The 23,107-nt window shown below is 36.9% G+C and overlaps 1 protein-coding gene across 2 annotated transcripts in view; it reads left to right on the forward strand.

Moving 5' to 3' along the window:
- ADAM7 (ADAM metallopeptidase domain 7) overlaps window positions 1-20,806 on the forward strand; it is a 62,372-nt gene extending 41,566 nt beyond the window's left edge. The window contains exons 12-23 of one of the 2 annotated variants that reach the window (XM_054498892.2): window positions 457-631; window positions 2,098-2,187; window positions 3,205-3,400; window positions 3,798-3,900; window positions 4,346-4,532; window positions 10,550-10,630; window positions 11,467-11,545; window positions 12,079-12,184; window positions 12,763-12,859; window positions 17,344-17,409; window positions 18,718-18,773; window positions 19,785-20,750. In XM_054498892.2, coding sequence (XP_054354867.2) covers window positions 457-631; window positions 2,098-2,187; window positions 3,205-3,400; window positions 3,798-3,900; window positions 4,346-4,532; window positions 10,550-10,630; window positions 11,467-11,545; window positions 12,079-12,184; window positions 12,763-12,859; window positions 17,344-17,409; window positions 18,718-18,773; window position 19,785 — 1,237 coding nt within the window. In that variant the 3' untranslated portion in view covers window positions 19,786-20,750. Of the gene's footprint in view, window positions 1-456; window positions 632-2,097; window positions 2,188-3,204; window positions 3,401-3,797; window positions 3,901-4,345; window positions 4,533-10,549; window positions 10,631-11,466; window positions 11,546-12,078; window positions 12,185-12,762; window positions 12,860-17,343; window positions 17,410-18,717; window positions 18,774-19,784 lie in introns of both variants that reach the window. The other variant, XM_054498893.2, reaches the window with a different exon arrangement.
- The last annotated feature ends 2,301 nt before the right edge of the window (window positions 20,807-23,107 follow it).

A 23,107-nucleotide genomic window follows, 5' to 3' on the forward strand; every position in this document is an offset into this window, starting at 1 on the left:
TTATTAAATAAATTGTTTGTCTTAACAAATTTATAGAGAACCACTCTGTGCCAGGCACTGTGTTAGCTAATGTTTATTTTTTTAAGTCACACATGATACAATTATTGCTTTGAGATGCTTGTAATCTAGTAGGGATGATAAACAAGTACATAGGTTATTTCAAGAGGACCAAATTAAAGAGGATGTGGAAGCAGTAAACACAGACAACCAGTCTATAATGTGGGCTTCAGGAAGGATTTGCTGGAGGATCTATAGCCAAGATATTTTCACTAAAATAGCATGTGTTCGCTGTGTTTTGAGAAGATATTTTCTATAATAAAGAACCCAGTTACTTCCCTGCTCTAACAGTAAACATTTACATTTGTTCTTTCTAAATGCTGCATAAAATGCTCACAGCCGCTGTACCACTATGCATTGATATGACTAATCTTTATTTTTACCTCATTCTATCTCTAGCATTCCTGCACTGAAATTCAGTAAATGCAGCCAAAATCAATACCACCAGTACTTGAAGGATTATAAGCCAACATGCATGCTCAACATTCCATTTCCTTACAATTTTGATGATTTCCAATTTTGTGGAAACAAGAAGTTGGATGAGGGTGAAGAGTGTGACTGCGGCCCTGCTCAGGTATTTGCAAATGATGCTATCTTTAAATTGCAAAATTTATGATCAGGTAGAACCTAGGCAGGGATGTGGCCATTAATCACACCAACCGTGGTGTTCCTTGTAAAGCTTTTAAAAATTTTGCTTTCCATTTTTATTTTGATTTTATAAAACAAATGATTGGTGTAGCCTCATTCCAGGGCTTCTTATCAAGTCATGAAACATGTGTAATGACCTTGCTGGAGATCAGCAGCATCACCTTTCCTTGTTTCTATATAATTGGTTCTGCTTGTGACAAGGGCCCATGAGTGTCCTTAAGTCTGATGTCTCATGCAGAGTCAGAATCTGCTCTACAAAATCTCTTACTCAATCAAGTTTTATTTATTAACTTACGAGGCTAGCCTGTATCACAGCTGGATAGTTCCTGTTAATAGAATACTCTGTCTTAATAGAGCAGAAACCTTCTAATGTTTCATGTATTTATTGTAGTTGTGGTCTCTGGAGCATTTAGGAAAAGCCCTTGAGGCAAATTTTAAAGTAATTCTTAATATGCTTTTCCCCAACACAGAAGCTATTTCTTTCAAGAGCTTATCACATAGGTATGTGTTCTAGACAACTGCCTCTGAAATTAATAAGTGCAGATGAATCACCAGGGGACATTGTTAAAATGTGAACTCAGATTCAGTAAGTATGGAGTGGTTCTGAGATTCTGTACACCTACCTAGCTGCAAGGTTACACTGATGTTGCTGGCCTGAGGACCACAATTTTAGTATCTACAGTCTAGATAATGCACAATACCAGGAGGTCTAGTAGGACAGCAGTTAGAGACTCCATAATCAGACCGGGGACAGTGACCTGTCCAAAGGTTATAAGAATGTCTTCAAATGTCTCAGGCTAAATGCAAAGAGGCTCTTAATTTTGGAAAATGATCCTCGTATCCATATGCATTCTTTGGAATGGTTCCATGGATTCATTCTAACACATGAGGTACCTTATCTGGCCACACTCCATTTTCTTTGAGGTTTTAATTTTGTTTGAGAAAATAGGGCATAAGTTAACATTTTGATGCTATTTAATGATACATTAAAAAATAAAGGTCAGCCTGAAATAATGGGCAGCTTGAGCAAAAGATAAAATCAGATCTTCAGCAGTTGAATAATCTCACATCACACTTCAGTACAGGGAAGCAGTAAGACCCTTCAATGAAATGGAGATCATTAGGATAATTGAAGATTATAAATGTTGGACTCTCTAATTCTGTCAATGAGAATCCATTACCTGTAGTGTACCAAACAGCACGAGAGAAGGAGAAATAGTAAAAGTCCCAAATACCAGTTCTAAACAGTAATCTTTATGTATGCACCACAGCCAACAATCATGCATTAGTATTTAACTCTAACAGAATCCGCAGGAGCACAACTAATTAATTCTTCAAATGGGAGTCAAAGTACATACCAATTTCTCATCTCTCTTTTGTGGTTATTGCCAGGAGTGTACTAATCCTTGCTGTGATGCACACACATGTGTACTGAAGCCAGGATTTACTTGTGCAGAAGGAGAATGCTGTGAATCTTGTCAGGTAAGGTCATGTGCCAGAAGAAGGTTTTTTTTTTTTTTTCAGTTTAAGAATATGTAGGATCCAAGAGTTATCTAACCACTGGACAGCCCTGAACCACTGACTCCAGAATGAAGCTAGGCTTGCAAGTACCCAGCAGAGATTCTTGTGAGATGCTCCAACATCTGAGCATTGGGCTGTGCTATGGCCTGGGTAGTGGAGAAACATCAAGTAGCAATTGGAGGTTTAGGAGGGAAGTCACATGACCAGCTCTATTCTTGCTCCTTTGTAAATAATCACCAATCTGTTTAACCTCATCTGGGAGGACAGTTGAAATCCCAAGGGTGAGCTAAAAGGGAAAGGGGTTATATTAGCACTGGAAAGTGGTAGTGGCTAGCAAGTGGAGAAACGTTCCTGAGGAAGACAACCAGAAACCCCAATGGCTCTGTCGAAGAGTTTATTGACACTTCTTTCAACCAACTTTATTGTGAATTCACAAAGAAAACAAACATATCTTATGCATCTTCAAATTCATCCAGAACCCAGCATAATTAAATTCATATTGAATGGCTGAATGAGAGAATATCTCTATGCAGTTCCCTCCAGCAGTGAAAGCAAGGGTATTTTTCTCCAGTTCATATGGAGGAATCTGATTTATTGGTACTGGAGATTTCCTCATTATAAGCAGGGGTTCCCAGTTTGAGGTGGGTAGCGGGTAGGCAGGGTATGTACTGGATCCCTTGGAACAAAGAAAAGACAAGATAAATGAGAACACCTGCCTGTTTCTTCATTTGATGTACATCCCACCTCTCCCTAAGGCTGTTCTAATACCAAATTTCAAAAACATCACTTTGTCATTCTTAAAATTACATGAGTGCCAACACATTTACAAATGATAATGATTCTTGGTGGAATGGAGAAGGAAGCTATGATCCATCCTTAAAACCTTTTTTAGATGAATGGGTCAACTTTCTGTCTACTTACGAAACCTTACCTACCTAAATGTATCCAGGATTTAGTCTCTTTGTTTTTCCTCAACAGATAAAAAAAGCAGGGTCCATATGTAGACCGGCAAAAGATGAATGTGATTTTCCTGAGATGTGCACTGGCCACTCGCCTGCCTGTCCTAAGGACCAGTTCAGGGTCAATGGATTTCCTTGCAAGAACTCAGAAGGCTACTGCTTCATGGGGAAATGTCCAACTCGTGAGGATCAGTGCTCTGAACTATTTGATGATGGTGAGAGATAATCACAGTGAAGTATTCACAAAGATGGTGGCCTCTATTTCTCTGTTATTGCCCTGTAGGAATTGGGTCAAGATCAGATATAATGTCATTTGTGGCATTATTCCAAGATATTGCTTAGCATTTCTCTGGATATTACCTGTCATATTAGTTGATCTTAAGTCTAATATTAACTATCTCAGTATATGAGCTATGTATATTTGTTGCTGTTTTATATCTCCAGCCTAAAATATTCTCTTGAGGCAATAGGATACTTTTTAAATAATTTATTCCATTCTACTTCACTATGACATGATTCTGAAAGTTTAATTACATTAGTAAAATAAGGTCTTTTATGATTCATGATAGTCATGCTTTTATTGTTTTACTTTTATACCATTTTTTACCCCAGAGGCAATAGAGAGTCATGATATCTGCTACAAGATGAATACAAAAGGAAATAAATTTGGATACTGCAAAAACGAGGAAAACGGATTTCTTCCCTGTGAGGAGAAGTAAGTGCCCTGTGGAAAAAAAGTAATTTGCCTTCTTACAGCACTTTGTCAAAATCAGAATGGCTCCTGTCCCCAGACCTGTTAACCTCTTTTTACTGAGACCGGGAGAAGAGGGAATTAAGAAGGAAATCTTGGTGTCCTGCTTACAATTATGCTAATTCAAATTACTAATAAAAAAATATTCCCCTGTAAACTTAAGCCAGTATTGACTTGTGAGGTTCACAGGGAAATCCAAAAGAAATACGATCATTTTACATTTTTTACGGTCTCATCTCAGTTCCCAGGGCCAAGACTTTGCTCAGTGGTTTTCTCTGCCCGTTCCAGCCTCCTCAACTTGGCGAGAAACCTGGATCTAGAAAAAGAGTGACCGGGAGGCTTCATTGCCAGCCTAGTCTCAAAAGTTGTATTTCTAGTTCCAAGTTTGAATATTCTCCCTTTCCTTCAGAGATGTCAGATGTGGAAAGATCTACTGCACTGGTGGGGAGCTTTCCTCTCTCCTTGGAGAAGACAAGACCTATCACCTTAAGGATCCCCAGCAGAATGCTACTGTCGAATGCAAAACCATTTTTTTATACTGTGATTCTACAGACATTGGCCTGGTGGCGTCAGGAACAAAATGTGGAGATGGAATGGTAAGACAAAAGCCCTTTGTTTTATTAAAACGTCTTAGTTCAATCCTTTAAAAACATTACTGGATACTATAATTGGTTCCAAAGAGGTCTAGATATGGAAAAGGAGAAAATATTGACAAGTATTTTTTTAATGAGGAGCAGAGTAGCAATAACACTGTAATAAACATCCATTTTGCCTAATTTTAGTCATGCCAAATGACACATAATCGTTACAAATGTGCTTAATTAGTAAAACTTACAGTGGATATCTAATGAAATTATAGACATGGATTTTTCTAATTAATGGGACTATAAAGTAGCCTTACATCTTCATTTATTTTATTCATTCACTCATATTTACTAGCCATATACTATGGTGCCACTGACTGTACACTAAAGGTAAGCATACATGAGAATTTCTTACAGTAAAAATTAAGTGATTACGGTTCAACAAATTGCTTTCTTAGTGGTGTGACCAATGTACATTGATGTCTAAAGGAAAAGTGGCGGACTTTGCTCAGAGAAGATGAAATGGCATCTTAAATGAGTAACATTTCAGCTTTGACTTGGACGTTTTAACACACAGGAAATGGGAGAAGACATTTTAGCAAAAAATGCCTGCACAATATGTAAAGGTACAGTGTATGGCATAATTCAGATAACCAGCAATTTCAGAGTGGCTTGACCTTTGGGTTAAATGGCAAAAGATGAAATTGAAGAGAAGACAGAATGGGGCCAAATTGGAAAGAATTTTTTATGGAAAGATGACAATATTAGAATGCATACTCTAAACAATAGCTGGCTCATGAAGAATATATGGAAAACACATGATATTTTACCCCTAAAATCAGCTATTTGAAACTGAGTAGTTTCTCTATGTGATATGTCTTCCCTTCTCTCTCTGCATTATCACCAAGAATATTACAGTGATATTTGTACAGTGTGATAGAGAAATACATTGGAAAACCAAAGTTCAGAATGTAAAAAAAAGAACTAGAACTAAATATTTAATAGAGACTTACGTTTTGAGTCTATATATTTAACTATCCTACTTCCCATTAAAATCATTAAATGAAAATCTACATGCTAAGAAATCTATGTTTGTGAAAATTAAGGTATGTATGCTAACCACAAGCTAAAAATTTCAAAGATATTCAACAAGACAAAGTGTGAAGCCTCAGGTTGAAGAAAATACCAAAAGATTTGCTATTCACCTCAGATATGAAAAACCAGCCTGAGATACAAAGTGCTTCCTTCTTTAAGAGTGGCAAGGACTGAAGAAAGGGGCTGTTAGAAAGGCAGTTGTGAAGGAATCCATCTCCATCTCCTAAGTACAATGTGACCATGTACTCTGCATAGAGAGCTTATTCCTTCAAAAGAAGGCTTAGGGCAGAAGTACATCCATCACAGTGGTGCCAGTTCTTCAGCAAAATTCTAATGAGGAAATTCATGCATACTTAATGCCAGTCTATGTAGGTATAACAATGATGTGAGTGAAAAAAAATCTTCTTTTTGGCATCGATATGCTATTTTTAGACTATGAGCTATGGGACCTTATTCAAATCTGTTGTTTTAGCAGGGCTTCTCTAAAACCAAAGGACAAGAAAAGGAGTAGGCTAACGAGACAGAAAACATTTTGGTAATAATTGCCCCACTCCAACCAAACAGCAGGGAAAAATTCTGTGGTCTGACTCCTGCTACATCAGCAAGGATCAAGCGGGAAGCCTAGACTTCCATTTTCTTCCAGCTGTAACAGATGCCCTGGCTCCAGACAGGGTTTCAGTGGAGGCTTATGGGGAGTCAGGACATTCACCACAGCTCAGTGGTGATGAATTCTTCCAACCCCAGTGTCATGAATGCCTTTAACAGCATTCATATGTGAGGAGGCTGGGTTTCCACCCCAGCTGGCATGAGTGAGGCAGTGATTCTCTTCCATAACAGGAACGGTTTTAGAGAAGGTCTGCTAAAACAACAGATTTGAATAAGATCCTATAGCTCATAGTCCCCAGAGTATCCAGAATACAAATGAGTCACTCTTCAAACAAAGAACCAGGGAAATCTCAATTGAAATGACAAAAGACAATCTCTAAATGCAACAACAAGGTGACACATATGTTGAATTACCTGAGAAGAAATTTAAAGCAGCCTTTATAAAAATGCTTCAGTGAACAATTATGTACACGCTTGAAATAAATGAAAAAAATAGAAGGTCTCAGTAAAATAACAAACTTCCAGAAAAGATGTATAAAATATAAGAGCCAAATGGAAATTTTAGAACTGAAAAATTACAATACTGGAATGAAAAAATTCAGTGAATGAGTTCAACAGAAGAATGGAGGGAACAGAAGAAAGAATCAATGAATGTAAAGAAAAAAATAAAAATTATTCAATCTCGATTGCCATTTCAAGTAAAGATGAATGTAAGGTGAAACAGGAGCAAAGATGACTCTTGTTATGTTTTAGCAAAGAGACTGGTAGCATTTTGCCCTTGCTCTAGAGATTTGTGGAACTGTGGACTGAAGAGAGATGATTTAGGGTATCAGGTGGAAGAAATTTCTAAGCAGCAAAGTATTCAATAGGTAACTTGGGTGCTGTTAAAGGCATTCAGTTTTATAAGGGAAGCAGAGCATAAGAGTTCAAAAAATTTGCAGCCTGACAATGTGATAGAAAAGAAAAACCCATTTTCTGAGGAGAAATTGAAGCTGGCTGCAGATGTCTGCCTAAGTAATGAGAAGCCAAATGTTAATCCCAAAGACAATGGGGAAAATGTCTCCAGAGTATGTCACAGGTCTTCATGGCAGCCCCTCCTACCACAGGCCCAGAGGCCTAAGAAAAAATGGTTTAGTGGGCCAGGCCCAGGGTCCCCGTGCTGTGTGCTCTGTGCAGTCTAGGGACTTCGTGCCCTCAGTCCCAGCCACTCCAGCTGGGACTAAAAGTCTCCAAGGTACAGCTTGGGCTGTTGCTTCAGAGGGTGGAAGCCCCAGGCCTTGGCAGCCTCCATGTGGTGTTGAGACTGCAGGTGCACAGAAGTCAAGAATTGAGGTTTGGGAACCTCAGCCTAGATTTCAGAAGATGTATGGAAATGCCTGGACGCCCAGGCAAAAGTTTGCTGCAGGGGCGGGGCCCTCATGGAGAATCTCTGCTAGGGCAGTGTAGATGGGAAATGGAGGGTCGGATCCCCCACACAGAGTCCTCGCTGAGGCACTGCCTAGTGGAGCTGTAAGAAGAGGGCCAATGTCCTCCAGACCCCGGAATGGTAGATCCACCCACAGCTTGCACTGTGCACCTGGAAAAGCTGCAAACACTCAATGCCAGCCCATGGAAGCAGCCAGAAGGGAAGCTGTACCCTGCAAAACCACAGAGGCAGAGCTGCTCAAGACTATGGGAACCCACCTCTTGCATCAGTGTGATCTGGATGCGAGACACGGAATCAAAGGAGATCATTTTGGAGTTTTAAGATTTGACTGCCCTGCTGGATTCAGACTTGCATGGGGCCTATTAGCCCCTTTGTTTTGGCCAATTTCTCCCATTTGGAGTGGCTGTATTTATCCAATGCCTGTACCCCCATTGTTTCCGGGAAGTAAGTAACTTGCTTTTTGATTTTACAGGATTTTAGGTGGAAGGGACTTGCCTTGTATTGAATGAGACTTTGGGCTGTGGACTTTCGAGTTAATGCTGAAATGAGTTAAGACTCTGGGGGACTGTTGGGAAGGCATGATTGGTTTTAAAATGTGAGGACATGAGATTTGGGAGGGGCCAGGGACGGAATGATGTGGTTTGGCTGTGTCTCCACCCAAATCTCATCTTGAATTCCCACACTTTGTGGGAGGGACCCACTGGGGAGGTAAGTGAATCATGAGAGCAGGTCTTTCCCATGCTGTTCTCCTGATAGTGAGTAAGTCTCATGAGATCTGATGGTTATTATAAGGGGGGATTTTCCTGCACAAGCTCTCTCTTTGCCTGCTGCCATCCATGTAAGACGTGACTTGCTCCTCCTTGCTTTCTGCCAAGATTATGAGACTTCCCCAGCCACGTGGAACTGTAAGTTCAATTAAACCTCTTTTTTTTTGTAAATTGCCCAGTCTCATGTATGTCTTTATCATCATCAGCATGAAAACGAACTAATACAATGTTGAAAGATTTCCTCATCAAGAAAAATTTTTTGAATGAAATTTTAAAAGATATTAAACCTATATAAAAAAGTATAATTTGAGATCAAAGAGCATTGCCTTCAAAGTACAAAACATGATTACTGATTTATATGTAATGTGGGCAGTAAACCAGTGAATGGATATTACAAAAAAAATCAGTAAGTTAGAAGTTAAACTTCTTAACACAATAACATAAAGGAATGTTAAAACTCAAAGAAAATAAATAAAACCAGGAAATAAAGTTCTAAAAAATTCATTACAGATTTAATATGAATTCTAAATTTAAAAAAAACAGAAGAGACGTGAAAATATAATTAATGAAATAATCATAATGTGTCCCTAATCTGAAGAATGTATGAAAAAATCCACTTAGTACCAGGAAAAATTTATAGAAAGAGATGAAGGCGTTTACTTACCCTCATGCCTTGAATGTCAAAAATACAGAATACATGCCATAAGCACAAAAGAGAAAAGGTCATTAATTTGCTACAGAAAGAAATATCAGGTTACCATAATACTTCTCTGCAACAAGTATCCAGAAGACAATGGAGCAACATCTACAGAGCTTTGGGGAACATAATTGCTGGGACCCTAAAACTATATTTACAGCCAAGTTTTTATTCAGACAGAAAAGCAATACAATGACACTCTCACACATATTACAACTAATAAAATATATTGTAATATATAGACTGCACCTATTTTTTGAAAAGAAAAATAGTCAAGAATGTATTCCAGCCAAGAGAGAAATAAATTTAAATTTAGAAGGTAAAATAAGGAGATACGATATTAAAGAAATGATTGCAAGCAACAAAATCCATAAGACTTTTGAGTAAATTCTAGTTATTAATTATAATATTTTTATTAGAATGATATAAAAAATCTCAGGAATAATAAATAATTTTGACAATGTAGTATCTGATTTACTCAATCAAAAACTTGAATTGAGAGAAAGAGGAAAGAAGTAAAAACATGATAAATTTCTTATCTTACAGAAGGAGGAGTTAATGTTGATTTTTTCTTGAAAATGATAGAATTATTTAGATTCAAATATATTAATGTAAACCAAATCAATCTTTAGAAATTAGCATATATAGCTTTCAAATCAGAGAAAACAATAGCTGAATAAAAGTGACAAATATAGTAAAAGGTAAGCTACAATGTCTAATGTTGGAAATCAAGTAAATAAAATGAAAGGAGTAAGAGTATATATATCACTTTTTCCAATAAATATAGATGTATTAAGTTCTCCCTACAGAAAATGTAAATATAATCTTTGAACTGGCGCAATAAATGAATGTTTAATTATAAATAAAATTTAAAATACCATTTAAAAATTAAATAAATGAGTAAGGATGAATCAGGCAAAGACCAAAAATAACAAAACCAATAATATTTTGGTGATCAAATTTACCAACAGAAAGGAAAATTTAAGGCAAAAAATCAAACACAAATAAGATAAATTGATATTAATAAAATGACCATCAATTGTGGTATAATAAACATACATTGCTAAACCAAATCAAAAGAAAAACTTCATTGAAACAAAAGAAACTGTTGCAATTACAGCTGTAGAATCTTTGACAGATTAACGCTGAAGTAATTACTCAGAACATAAACATTTTAATAACTAATGAGTTTAAAATATTTCTTTGCCTGTATAGTACACACCTCAATCATCTATAGAGGATTTCTCTATCCACAGAAGATACTACATGTGGAATTTTACAGTAGGAAAAATTACATAACATAATTAAATCATGTAAATTGAAAATTTTCATATGTAAATTACATGCAAAATTATGCACTTCACATGCATTACATGAAATTACAATTTCACATCAATTGTAAGTCATTTTAATTCATGCTTGATTACTTCATTTCTAGGTGTGCAACAATGGTGAATGTCTAAACATGGAAAAGGTCTATATCTCAACCAATTGCTCCTCTCAGTGCCATGAAAATCCTGTAAGATATGACTGCTTTTAAAATTAATGTCTTATCAGCCATATATTTATTTTATTCCCCAGCCTATATGTGCATGTATATGTATGTATATATGTATGTTTGCTGCTTTCTAAATCAAATGTATATTTGGGATTCATTTTTTCATGTGTTATCAACAAAATTTACCCAAGGAGCCAAACCACATATTATTATACACAGATATAGCCAGTATTACAGGTAATGCTTTCATTATTGTCCTGGTTATCTAGAAATTCAGTTATTCATGTATGTATAAAGTTTAAATCTGATGTTTAAAGTTGAATCTATTGCAACATATCTTATAGTTAAATTACACCAATGTCAAGTTTTTAAGAAAATCAGCAAACATTGTATATTTTTTATAAAATATTAATTAACACTAATACCAGCAATTACTAACAGTTTGTGCCTAACATCGCTTATAAGCTGGGTTAATCAGTAACACTTATATAGTAATACATACACACACACACACATCACGCACACACACACACACATATATATATCAGGTTACCATATTTATCATATATATCATATATTTATCTGGAAAGATAAATCATGCTGTCTTGTTCATCTGCCTTTGAATTTGTCAGTATCATTCTCTTATTCAAAGGCTGTTTTGAAAGATGGCTGCTTCTTGTATTTTGTTTACTTATTTTTATGCATCATTGATTTTGTTAGGCAGTTTAACGAATAAAAAGTTCGTGCTTGTGCTTGTGTGCATGTATGTTGGATGTAGAGGTAGCACTAAAGTAAGTGAGTTGCAGAACACAGCTTATATCAGTCATTTGAGAAAATATCCTTGACTGCTCTTCCAGGTGGATGGCCATGGACTCCAGTGCCACTGTGAGGAAGGACAGGTACCTGTAGCCTGTGAAGAAACCTTAAATGTTACCAGTGAGCATCCTAAAACAAAATCTTTCGTATATCAAAAGACTACCCAGCGAAAAAAGTTTTTCTTATTTTTCAAGTCTGCTACTTATTTGCTGGGTTTTGATATGGATTTGTATGGTCTTCATATTATTGTGCAAGAATACCCAAATTGATTTTACTGCAATTACCTTTTACAGCAATTCCCTTTTACAGCCAATGCAGTCTCTTCTAGCTAAATTAAATTTTCTTAGTTCTTCCACAAACCCTCAACACACAAGGGCTTTTCTATAGTTACTAACTGACAATCAAAACTCTTTCTGATGATTGTTGTTCCCTTAAATATAACGGAATATTGGGTGGAGTGTCAGTTGCAAATACAAATGATAATTTGTATAATGTTTGGGCTTTTTACTTTACATAAAAATAATTGAGAGGAAAGGAGAATCGAAGTCCTATAGAAAGGAATAAGGAGCATTGTAACAGCTCCATTAAATGTTAATATTCCACTGTTTTACAACTGATACCCGCGATGAAGCCCATGTTTCTTCATGTTGCAGATATCACCATCTTGGTTGTTGTGCTTGTCGTGGTTATTGTCGGTATTGGAGTTCTTATACTATTAGTTCGTTACCGAAAATGTATCAAGTTGAAGCAAGTTCAGAGGTACATTTACATTTTTCTATGTGTTGAAGGGAATTGTTACTGAGAATATATAAGCTTTGTAGTTATAGAGGATATTCGATGGGGGGAAGTATAAGCTTCTTACTGAAGATCAGGTAAGAATAGTAGTACCTCAAGCTTTTATGTACTTGCCCATATCCAGATGCTAACATCAATGATTCCCAAACTTTGTGCACATTGAAATCACCAACAGATCTTTCAAAAAATACTCATGTGGGTTGAAGACATTGTGATTTAATTGTTACTGGGTATAACTTGAGCATCAGTATTTTAAAAATCTTGTAGATGATTTAATTTTAGCCATAAATATATCCCATAGTTTGTTTATCCCATAATTTCTGATTCTTCCCACATCAAGAATCAGGTGACATCACTGAAGATGGTATAAGTATTAAGTTGATAATTAGACAATATAAAAAGCATTATTTCAATATATTTAACATTGTAATGAAATATAAATTTTTGAACTATAAAAATTACTAAAGCTTACTCATGAAGAAATAAATAACCTGAATAGCCCTATATCTAATAAATTAGTTGTTCAATTTCCTTCTTGACAGACCTATAGAAACCCTAGGAGTGGAGAACAAAGGCTACTTTGGTGATGAGCAGCAGATAAGGACTGAGCCAATCCTGCCAGAAATTCATTTCCTAAATGTAAGAAACTTCCATTTGCAACAGTTAATTTATTGATTTTTTTTAAGTAGCTGCATGTGTTTAAAGTAGAACCCATCCTAAGCTAAGTGACATGGGAAGTGCAGAGGAGCAATTTAACATGGTTCCACACACATGAAGCTTTGAATCTACATGTAGGGAAAGAAAAGAGGGCAGGATTCAAAACCAACATGGAACAATAACCAAGATACTATATCAGAGTACAATATATTGGTTGAATAAAATATTAATTTGTGCACTATTAGAAAAATTTACAAGCATAAGCCACATTATGGGCCACAAAGCAACTCTTAACAAACTTAAAAGAACTGAGCTGGGTGCAGTGGCTCACTCCTATAATCCTGGCACTTCTGGAGGCCGAGACGGGCAGATCACCTGAATTTGAGATGAGCCTGGCCAACATGGGAAACCCTGTCTCTACTAAAAGTATAAAGAACAAAAAACAAGAAAGAAAAGAATTGCAGCCACACAAAATATATTCTCAGAATTAAATTACAATAGAAGTAAGTAATGGAAAGATATTACTAATTAGAAAAATTCTCAGTTGAAAATTAGGTAACAAATTCTAAGGAACTCAACTTTCAAAGGAATAATCAAAAGGGAAATTAGAAAGTATTTTAACCTGAATGAAAATTAAATACGATGTGCCAAAACATGCGGGTGTAGTAAAATCAGTAGAGGAAAATTTATAGCGCTTATCTGCTTCTGTTTGAAAAGAATAAAAATAAAAGATCAATGACCTCAGCTTTTACTTTAAGAAACTAGAGAAAATAAAGAAAATGAAGCCCAATATACGCAGAGAAAAAGAAAAAGTAAATATCAGATTGGTCACTAATGAAATAGAAAACAGAAAAGTAACAGAGAAAATGTATTTTGAGAAGATTAATAAATTTTATAAGCTTCCAGCCAGTCTAACTAGTTAGTACGTATTATTAACATCAAGAATCAGAAAGGCAACATCAATGAAGATACTATAAATATTAAGTTGATAATTAGAAAATATTATGAAAAACCTTATTTTAATAGATTTGACAGTGCAATGAAATGGAAATTTTTGAAAGATAAAAATTACTAAAGCTTACTCATGAAAAACAGATAACCTGAATAGCTCAAGTTAAATTTGTAGTAAAAACCTTTCCACAAACAAAAAATATTTGACCCATATGGCTCTACTGGTGAATTCTATTTAAAAATTCATGAACGCATAACACCAATCCTACATAAACTTTTCCAGATAATTGGAAAGAGGGGGGAAATTCCCAATTTATTTTATGAGGCCAATATTTCTCTGACACCTACCTATAAAAGTCATTACAACAAGAAAGCATTACTAACTAATACACTAACAAATATAGGTGCATGAATTATTATTAGATTTTAGCCAATTGAATCTCATGATAAATGATAATGCATCATGATCATATATAGAGGATAATGAATCATGATCAAGTATGACTGCAATAATGCAAAGAAACTTTAACATTCAAAAAAGCAATGAGGCTAATTCACTGTATTATCAGTGAAAGTGTAAAATCATATGATCATATCAATAGATGCAGATAAATTATTTGAAAAAATTATATCTATTCTTGAGAAATTTCAGTAAACTAGGAACATAAGCAATATATGAAGATCTAAGAAAAATGTTGAAAATCCTGCAGAAGTCCCTGCAAATCACAGCTTGTTCAATAATTGTAGCAACAGCTATAATTTCCAATACATTCAGCTCACTTAAAACACTGTTAGAATGGTGATCATTAAAAAGTCAGGTAACAACAGATGCTAGAGAGGATGGAAAGAAATAGAAACACTTTTACATTGTTGGTGGGAGTGTAAATTAGTTCAACCATTGTGGAAGACAGTGTGGCAATTTCTCAAGGATCTAGAACTAGAAATACCATTTGACCCAGCAATCCCATTACTGGGTATATACCCAAAGGATTGTAAATCATTCTACTATAAAGACACATGCACACGTGAGTTTACTGCAGCACTATTCACAATAGCGAAGACTTGAAACCATCCCAATTGTCCATCAATGATAGACTGGATAAAGAAAATGTGGCATATGTATACCATGGAATACTATGCAGCCATAAAAAGGATGAGTTCATGTTCTCTGCAGGGACATGGATGAAGCTGGAAACCACCATTCCAGCAGCAAACTATCACAAGAACAGAAAACCAAACACCACATGTTCTCACTCATAAGTGGGAGTTCAACAATGAGAACACATGGACCCAGTGAGGGAAACATCACACACTGGGGCCTGTCGGGGGATGGGGGACAAGGGGAGGGATAGCATTAGAAGAAATACCTAATGTAGGTGACGGGTTGATGGGTGCAGCAAACCACCATGCCACGTGTATACCTATGTAATAAACCTGCACATTCTGCACATGTACCCCAGAACTTCAAGTATAAAAACGAAATAAAATAAAATAAATAAAAAAACTGAGTGGCCAGACACAGTGGCTCACAGCTATAATTCTAGCACTTTCAGAGGCCAAGGCAAGAGGGTAATTTGAGGCCAGGAGTTCTAGACCAGGCTGAGTAATATGTCAAGCCTTTGTCTATATAAAAAAAGAAAAATAGCCAAGCATAATGGTGCACACCTGTAGTCCCTAGCTACACAGGAGACTGAGGCACCAAGAACCTCTGGAGCCCAGGATTTCCAGACTGCAGTGAGCTATGATCATGCCACTGCATTCCAACCTGGGCTACATAGTGATACCCTGTCTCAAAAAACAACAATAACAACAACAATCAAGACAAAACCTGTAAGGAAAGATCAAGAAACTACAAAGGCATTAGCTTTTAAAAAAAAATTAGCTGATGAAGAAAGCATGATTTTTGAAAAGATTATCTCTTTAAAATGATGAAACTGCCCATTAGGATTTAAGTCATGAAGAAGGGATCAAAAGGCCCAAATTTTAAGGCTAATAATTAACTGACTGTTGCTAGATGCAAGTGCCAATAAAAATATAATATTGCCAATATTTTAAAATCAGGATATTTTTGGTTGGTGGGGTGGTCTGGTTACATAGTTCCAGAGGTTTTGAATGCTTTGCCATGGCTTTAGGCATGCCATAAGCCTTGTGATTTTTACTGCACGATATTGCAGAGCATGCCCCCACTCTATCCCCCAGAACACATATATGTCATTTTAGTGGAAATGCCTCCGATGAATTTCACTGGAGTATAGAGATAGTGAATCTTTATCTGGTTATATATGTTAGTTATCATTTTTATCCATTGATACTCTTTATTATGCCAGATGTGATTCCAAGAAGGTAAAACCAAGTCTTAATTGTCCATTAGAATGGACGAAATAACAACGTATGATTTTTTTTAAGTTTACACTGAGATTTTCAGGAAAGAAACTGCATGATACTAATCTAATTCTCATTCATTTGTCTTGAGGTTTAAATGAGAAATTGTATGTAAATATACCTAGCACAGTGATTGGTATATACTTAGCACTTAATATGTGTCATTTTAATCTACTATGCCTCATATGCTGTTGCGGTTACTTTCCTAATTACATTTTCCTTAAATTAATACGTTAAAATAGGTGGACTTCCAGAGAGATGAGTCAGAAAAGGTAGGCTGAGTACTGGTCAATGATGAATAACCATAGATCCTAGGACATATTTGTTACGATTATAGATTCTAAGCTTCCTTTAAGGGCTTTTGGTTTTTTGGTTAAATGAGGGGCACCTAGAAGGGAAGATGAATAAATATCTGTTGAATATGTGAATAAATTCAGTTTACTGCTGATGGCATATACACCATGATATTAACACAGATAGCAGAGTTGGATCCTCAAACATCACATTTAGGGTTTTTGTATTTTTTGGCATGAAATATTATAAACAATAATGATTTAACTGATGCTTATTTGACGCAGTTATCCATCAAAGACCAGTCCTCAGCAAAACTGGGGTTTGGGGGAGGTCTGTCTTTGGCGTCTTTTACCTGTTACGTTAATGATGCTTGTTTTTTGTTTGTTTGCTTTTTCTCTCCCTGCTCTGGCATCCAGGGCCTTTCACAGATCCTGCTTCCATTGGACCACGCTTTCTAGTTGTATTAATATTTACTGGGGAGTTAACAGAACACACTTTAAAGAGGAAAACTTAATTTAGGAATTTTTGTATTTTAATAGGAAATTGTGGAGTTTCTCAAAGACATTCAAGGCCCAAAGGAATGTGGCTGGTTAGGGAATTTCAGGCATACAGTCAATTAGCGATAGTAAGATTTGGTGGCTAGCAGACCTGCCTCATCATATTCACATCACAATGTATAAATTCCCACTCTTCTCATATGTAAATTTGTCTTATAGACAGGTCCTGAGATAGCCTCATGTGTTGTAGGATAACAATCTACACATGAATATTACGTCTGGGTCTTTCAGTATTGGTATATTTACTAGGAATTGCAGGTTAATAGTATCTCTTTTCACTAGCAGAGAACTCCAGAATCCTTGGAAAGCTTGCCCACCAGTTTTTCAAGTCCCCACTACATCACAATGGTACGTCCCCCTCCTCTTCCTCTTGGTGGTGGGCTATGTCCTTTCCAATAATAATTTTCATGAAACTTTCATTTGTTGGTTCCTTGAAAAGGACCAATAATATAACATCGATAGCTCTCTGATTGGAGGTAGAAATGGGACACTCTGACACTCTGGCATAGAGACCTACTTCTTACCAGGGTGGGGGTTAGGGTGAGGAGGGTGAAGTGAGCCAGGCAAGTCCTAGGGCAGACCCAGTTTTTGTTTAAAATGTTGGCATTTTGTTCATCATGATACATGCATTTTCTTGCAAATTAATTTTGGTATTTTAAACTAACATATTAGTACATAATTTATCCTAATTACTGAATTAGTTTTCTCCCCTTAAATTCTGCCCCTGAGACCAATGCCTCACTCACCTCACTCTAGTCCTGGCCCCTGTTCTGAAAGGTAAAACACAGCAATGGTTTTCAGTGGGTCCTTGATCAGCCAGAGGGCTCTGCCCTGGAACCCTCAGTTAGCCGAAGCTGTGTAATCCCTGCATCTTTATTTATAAGGGAGAAACAAAATATTAGCACATATTAGCACACACATGCATTAGAGGCTGAGTCAAAGCGCACACACACACACACACACACACACAATAGAACCACTACAGGATTTCTAGGAATTGCCCAAATGACTAGAATCTCTATCTCTACATCCTCAAGGTTACTCAGTAGAGCACTTCTTACTCAGAAGTGGGTGCTGAATACACACAGATTTTCAACTTTGTATTTTTAAAAGCAGCCATTCTCATTAAGCTTTCTTTACGGACGACTAAAACGCTGTGATTAGTTGATTAGTTTCTAATCTGTGGTTGCACAGAAATCCTCAGATCACACAAAAGGATTACAGAAAGTGGCAGACAGCTGGGGGACTTATATGAATTAATTCTTCCTTGAACCCGGGCATTCCATGTTTAAAATCAATTTTACTGAGATTCCAATAGAGATGTTATCAGAATGAAAGTGCTAATACTTAAAAAGTGTTTGAAAATCTCTTAACTAATATATTCTGGGAAGATTCACAAATTTTACAACCAAAAATGGTTTTTGATTCAACTTTGCTTAACCAGCACTATCTATCCTCCTCTCCCCCAATCCCACAGGAATTTACAAACTGTCTTAAGCAATTTACAAACTGTCTTGGATTTTTCATGGAGCAAGCAGAGGTAGTCTGGGTGTGTATGTGTTCACGTGTATGTGTGCACATGCACGTCTGTGTGTGGATGCCCACGTGTGTAACATCTGATGCGGCTCCTGATATAACCTAATTTATTTATTATAGAAACCTGCAAGTAAAGATTCAAGAGGAATCACAGATCCCAATCAAAGTGCCAAGTGGTAGGTTACCCTGACAGATAGTACCTCCCTTTTTTATTTTTCAAATGTTGGCACAGTTTTGTGTTCTTTACCTACTCATTGATTTACTGGGGACATCCTCTGTACTTATCAACAGATTAAGAAGGTTAGAATTTTTTTTTTGCTGATATGCTTACATTTCTAATATATAATTCTGCTAAGGATGTTTTAATCAAAACTTTCTAACCGGACCAAAGGGGCAATCTAGAATTCAACAGTGCCAGAGTGTCGATACAGGTTAGGAATAACGAAAGCAGCACTATTCTTTCAGACTTTTGTTGGTCAGAGTATACATACCCACAGGTTTTCTTCAAGTATATTAAAGGACTTCGTAATGTTGGGAATCACAGAAAAGGAAGAGTTTCCTTCATGATTCCTTTTTTAGATTTTTTCACTTATCAAATCAATAAATGGAAGGGTTGATTTCACATTCGACTTAGTATGTCTATATTAGAAAATTTATCCAAAAATTGTGATTTATGTCAAAGGGAAAGAAAATGACCATGGCTTGAGTACATTTTGAGTTTGTTTTCATTTCTTCCTCCTTTATTTTTGCTGAGTTTTTACAGTGCACTAGGCACTGGATTAGTATGAAGGTTCCTTCCACAAAGTGTTCTTATGAGGAATCTTGCTTAATAAGATATACCACCCACCTTCACTGAAAAGCAGGGCATTTTCTAATGATCCTTCCACTCCACAATAACAAACCTGTCCCACAGAGAGTAGAGAGTGAAGACACTCCTTAGTGCCAGCAAACTGTTTGGCATCCCATAATGGAAAACAAAATTATTTTCTTTCTTTCATAATAGGCCTATTTATTGTATAACTGCTTAATTAGCAATGGCTAGGGAGAGCTATAAAAGCATGAATAAATGTAGGACTACAGAATCCAGAAAGGTTATTCTAATTAGTAGATATAAATGAGTAATGGAAATACACGGTTCACAGATTTCATACAAAACAATTTATTTTTAACCATCTGTTTCTATTTAGAGCTTGAAGTTGGATATCCAAAATGGCTGTGCAAGCGTAGGCTGGGGATTCTGGATGCAACATCTTTACAACCTTACCTAGATATCTGCTACTCAAATTTTTGGTAGTTTTTCAAATGTTCTTTATCCAGACAGCAAATGCTTAAGAGAAACAACTTCTTTCTGTTAATATTTACCGGTAGAATTCACACCCTCTATCATAAACATATGCTGCAGAAAAAATTTTCTTGTGGTCTTTCAAATGCTCTTTAGTGCAATATAAAAATTTGTACCCTTGCTGTAGTATTTTCCTACAAAATGTTACTCTGCTTTCTTTTAAGAGTCCAAACTTTGAGGATAATAACTTACAGTCTAAGAAGAAGAGATTGCATATAAAAAGTCACTTCTTTGGAAACATAAAAGTACGTTTTAAAACTTGAACATGACATCATTAGCACTAATTCTGGTTTAAATGAAAGTCCTGCAGAAATGCCAAAGAAGGCAGGGCAGAGTGGCATGGATTCTACCAGGTAATTAAAAGTGAAAGAGGCAGAAGAATAGTGGACAGAACTGCAGGATAGTCCTTAAAATAATGGTGGTAGGAAAGGAAAACACAGAATGCTTCTGGCAATTCTAAATTCCTAGGTTTGCCTTTCTAGAATTCCTTAAGAAGCTGACAGAGAAATCAGAGGGTTACAAGAATTTCAGAAAATTTACTCCAAGTGAGAGGACATACTCACAACTCCTATGAAGGGTTTCTAAGTTCTTTATCCTGTGCAATTTGACAATGTGCCATTTCTGTGCTGTCTCTGCCCCCTCCCTGTCCATTTGTTATGGGATGGGGGGTTACCCTGGGAATGATTTCAGCTGCTTCTTACGCAGATGCCTCTCAAGGTGTTCTTTTGTGTCCTCTATTTTCTTCTTGTGAACTGTTAAAGCTACATGCAATATTTTTTTTCCATTTACTGAAATAAAGTTTTCAAGTGCTAAATAAAAATGTTCTGACTCGATGAAATAAATAAAGGCTACAAAGGAAGGAAGAAAGGCTGTTGTCCTTGTTGACATTTTTGTTGCTCTGCTGACTTGTTTTTCTCCTGGAGCGGAGCCTGCCTGCAGCACAGCACAGCAGTGACTCAGCACCCGATACCACAGGAGCTTTCCTTCGGCGTCTGCTGTTCTAATCAAAGCCACCACTTTAAGAAAGGGTGTTGACAAATGTGTACTCAAAGCCAAAAAAACTAATTTAAACGTTTTATGTAAATTTGAGGGAAAAAAAAAACCCCAGAAACTCCACATCTAATATATGCTGGCCTCATTAAAGCAAACAATAAGCCTCTGATGTCCAAAATTAAGGAACAACCACATCTTCATATTCTCCTGAACACTGCATATGTGGATGAACAAAGCACATTTTGATGATATCGTATTTCCTTTATAAAAAGGATCACCTTTCTGATTCATTATTTTTGTATTGTCTCCGTATCTCTTTCAGACAACATCACCTCCCCCCATTGCTTCTGTCTTGGGCTCCATATTTAACTAACTGCTACTTTCTGGTGAATTTTTTCTAAGTTTTTCTCTCTCCAATAATAAACATGTCTTGTACCCCCTCCATTTTCCCATCTCATTGCTTCCTGTTCAGATCTCTTTAGATTTCTAATTTGCTTCCCTTTCCTTCCAACAACCTCAGAAGCCTCTGACAGTTAAGCCCCTTTTCAATTTTAGGTCACGTTCTCCAAGTTTGTCCATATGTAGACCCCAGGCCTTAGGACTTCTACTCCTTTTAAATGCTGTTAGGAAGCCTCTCCTTCCAATGTCTACAGAGCAGAATCAAACGTCACAGCTCCCTTGTCAGCCCAGTTCTGCCATGACCGTGGAGCCAGTTACCGGCCGTGATTTCCCAGGAATGGACATCGGGAGTCCCTGCCCCATACACGGACGTAGCTGGCACTTGCCCAAACTCAACTTGAGTTTGTTGTGTTTGGAGATGCTGTGTTTTAGGGTATGGGGTTGTCCTTGCAGTTGGGTCATGCCCCTCTGCTCTGAACAGACACAGATTTATATGGAAGCAAATGATCTTGCTTCCATATAATGGAAGTACATAATATGTACTGCCCTTTTCAACACCATTTATCTCATTTTGTATTTACATTTTTAATGGCCTTCCATAGGCCAGATTTGGGTTGGGGAGGAGAAATCCAAAAGATTTGTAAGCAAAAATGCTAAAACCCATGGAAAACAAATAGGACAAAGATGTGTCTTGGCTATCCTGGGACTGGAGGCACAGCTGAGGTGAGGAGTGGACCAGCCAGGGATGGAATTAGGGTCACAATTGGGGGGTGTTCTGAGAATGAGAGAAGCATGGAAGGGTTGCCAAGCTCTCCCCTCACCCCTGCGACATGCACGGGAGTGGGTACCCGAGACAGCACCATGGAGAGTAAAATCCAAGAGAGGGCTGAAAGCTGATGGGCTTTGATTACACTCTCAACCCACACACAGATCAGTGGCCTGAGGGCTGAAGTTTTACAGGCCCCCGGGGTTTAAGCAAAACCTCTGTCCAAATTACCGACCACTATAACCTGCCAACCCCAGGGCAACCCATAGAAAAACAAGATAAAATATAAAAGTTAGAATTAAAACCTGAGCAGAGATGTCCGTGGCTATACGCTTCAAGCAGAGATGTCTGTGGCTGTACACTTCAGGAAGGGAGTTAAGGGAGAGTATGGGGGAAATCGATTGTGCAGTTTAAGTCCAGCCCAGCCACGTTTTAAAACACTCCAAACAATAAATCGGAATCCGTACTTGCTGTATTATCAAAATGCTGTTGTGCCATGGAATCTCATGCACATATTTACATCAGTTCTGCCAGGAATGCACCAATGACGACACAAAACAAAACCTTCACCGACGGATGACCTATCATCAGCATTCCCAATATACCAGCAATTATTCTGAAATACCATCCATCTCCCCATAGCTATTCCGCCTTTTTCTCAAAGTATCTGTCCTGCCAGGTGATTCTAGAATTCAGAAACTCACATTGTATGTGCTAAAATTAGGAAGTCATATTCCAAGAAAGATAATAACTTCTTTATTAGTGGGTAATTGTCTGTGTACCTGACAATCCATCAGTGACATTCATGGAAGAGCCACTAGGTGGCCACATAGCTAACAAAATTCTTGTTAGCTAGAAAACTGCTCCAGGCTGCTGCTGTCCCTTTTCCAGATAGCACTAGGCCGTCAAAATCATGACTTGAAGTAAATTTCTTAAGGAATTTAATCAATTCATTCTTGATGATTACAGATGGAAATCTGGGTGAATTGTTTCAAACACTTCTTTCGTCT

The sequence above is a fragment of the Pongo pygmaeus genome, chromosome 7 (genome assembly GCF_028885625.2).
Source record: "Pongo pygmaeus isolate AG05252 chromosome 7, NHGRI_mPonPyg2-v2.0_pri, whole genome shotgun sequence".
Taxonomy (NCBI): Eukaryota; Metazoa; Chordata; class Mammalia; order Primates; family Hominidae; genus Pongo; species Pongo pygmaeus.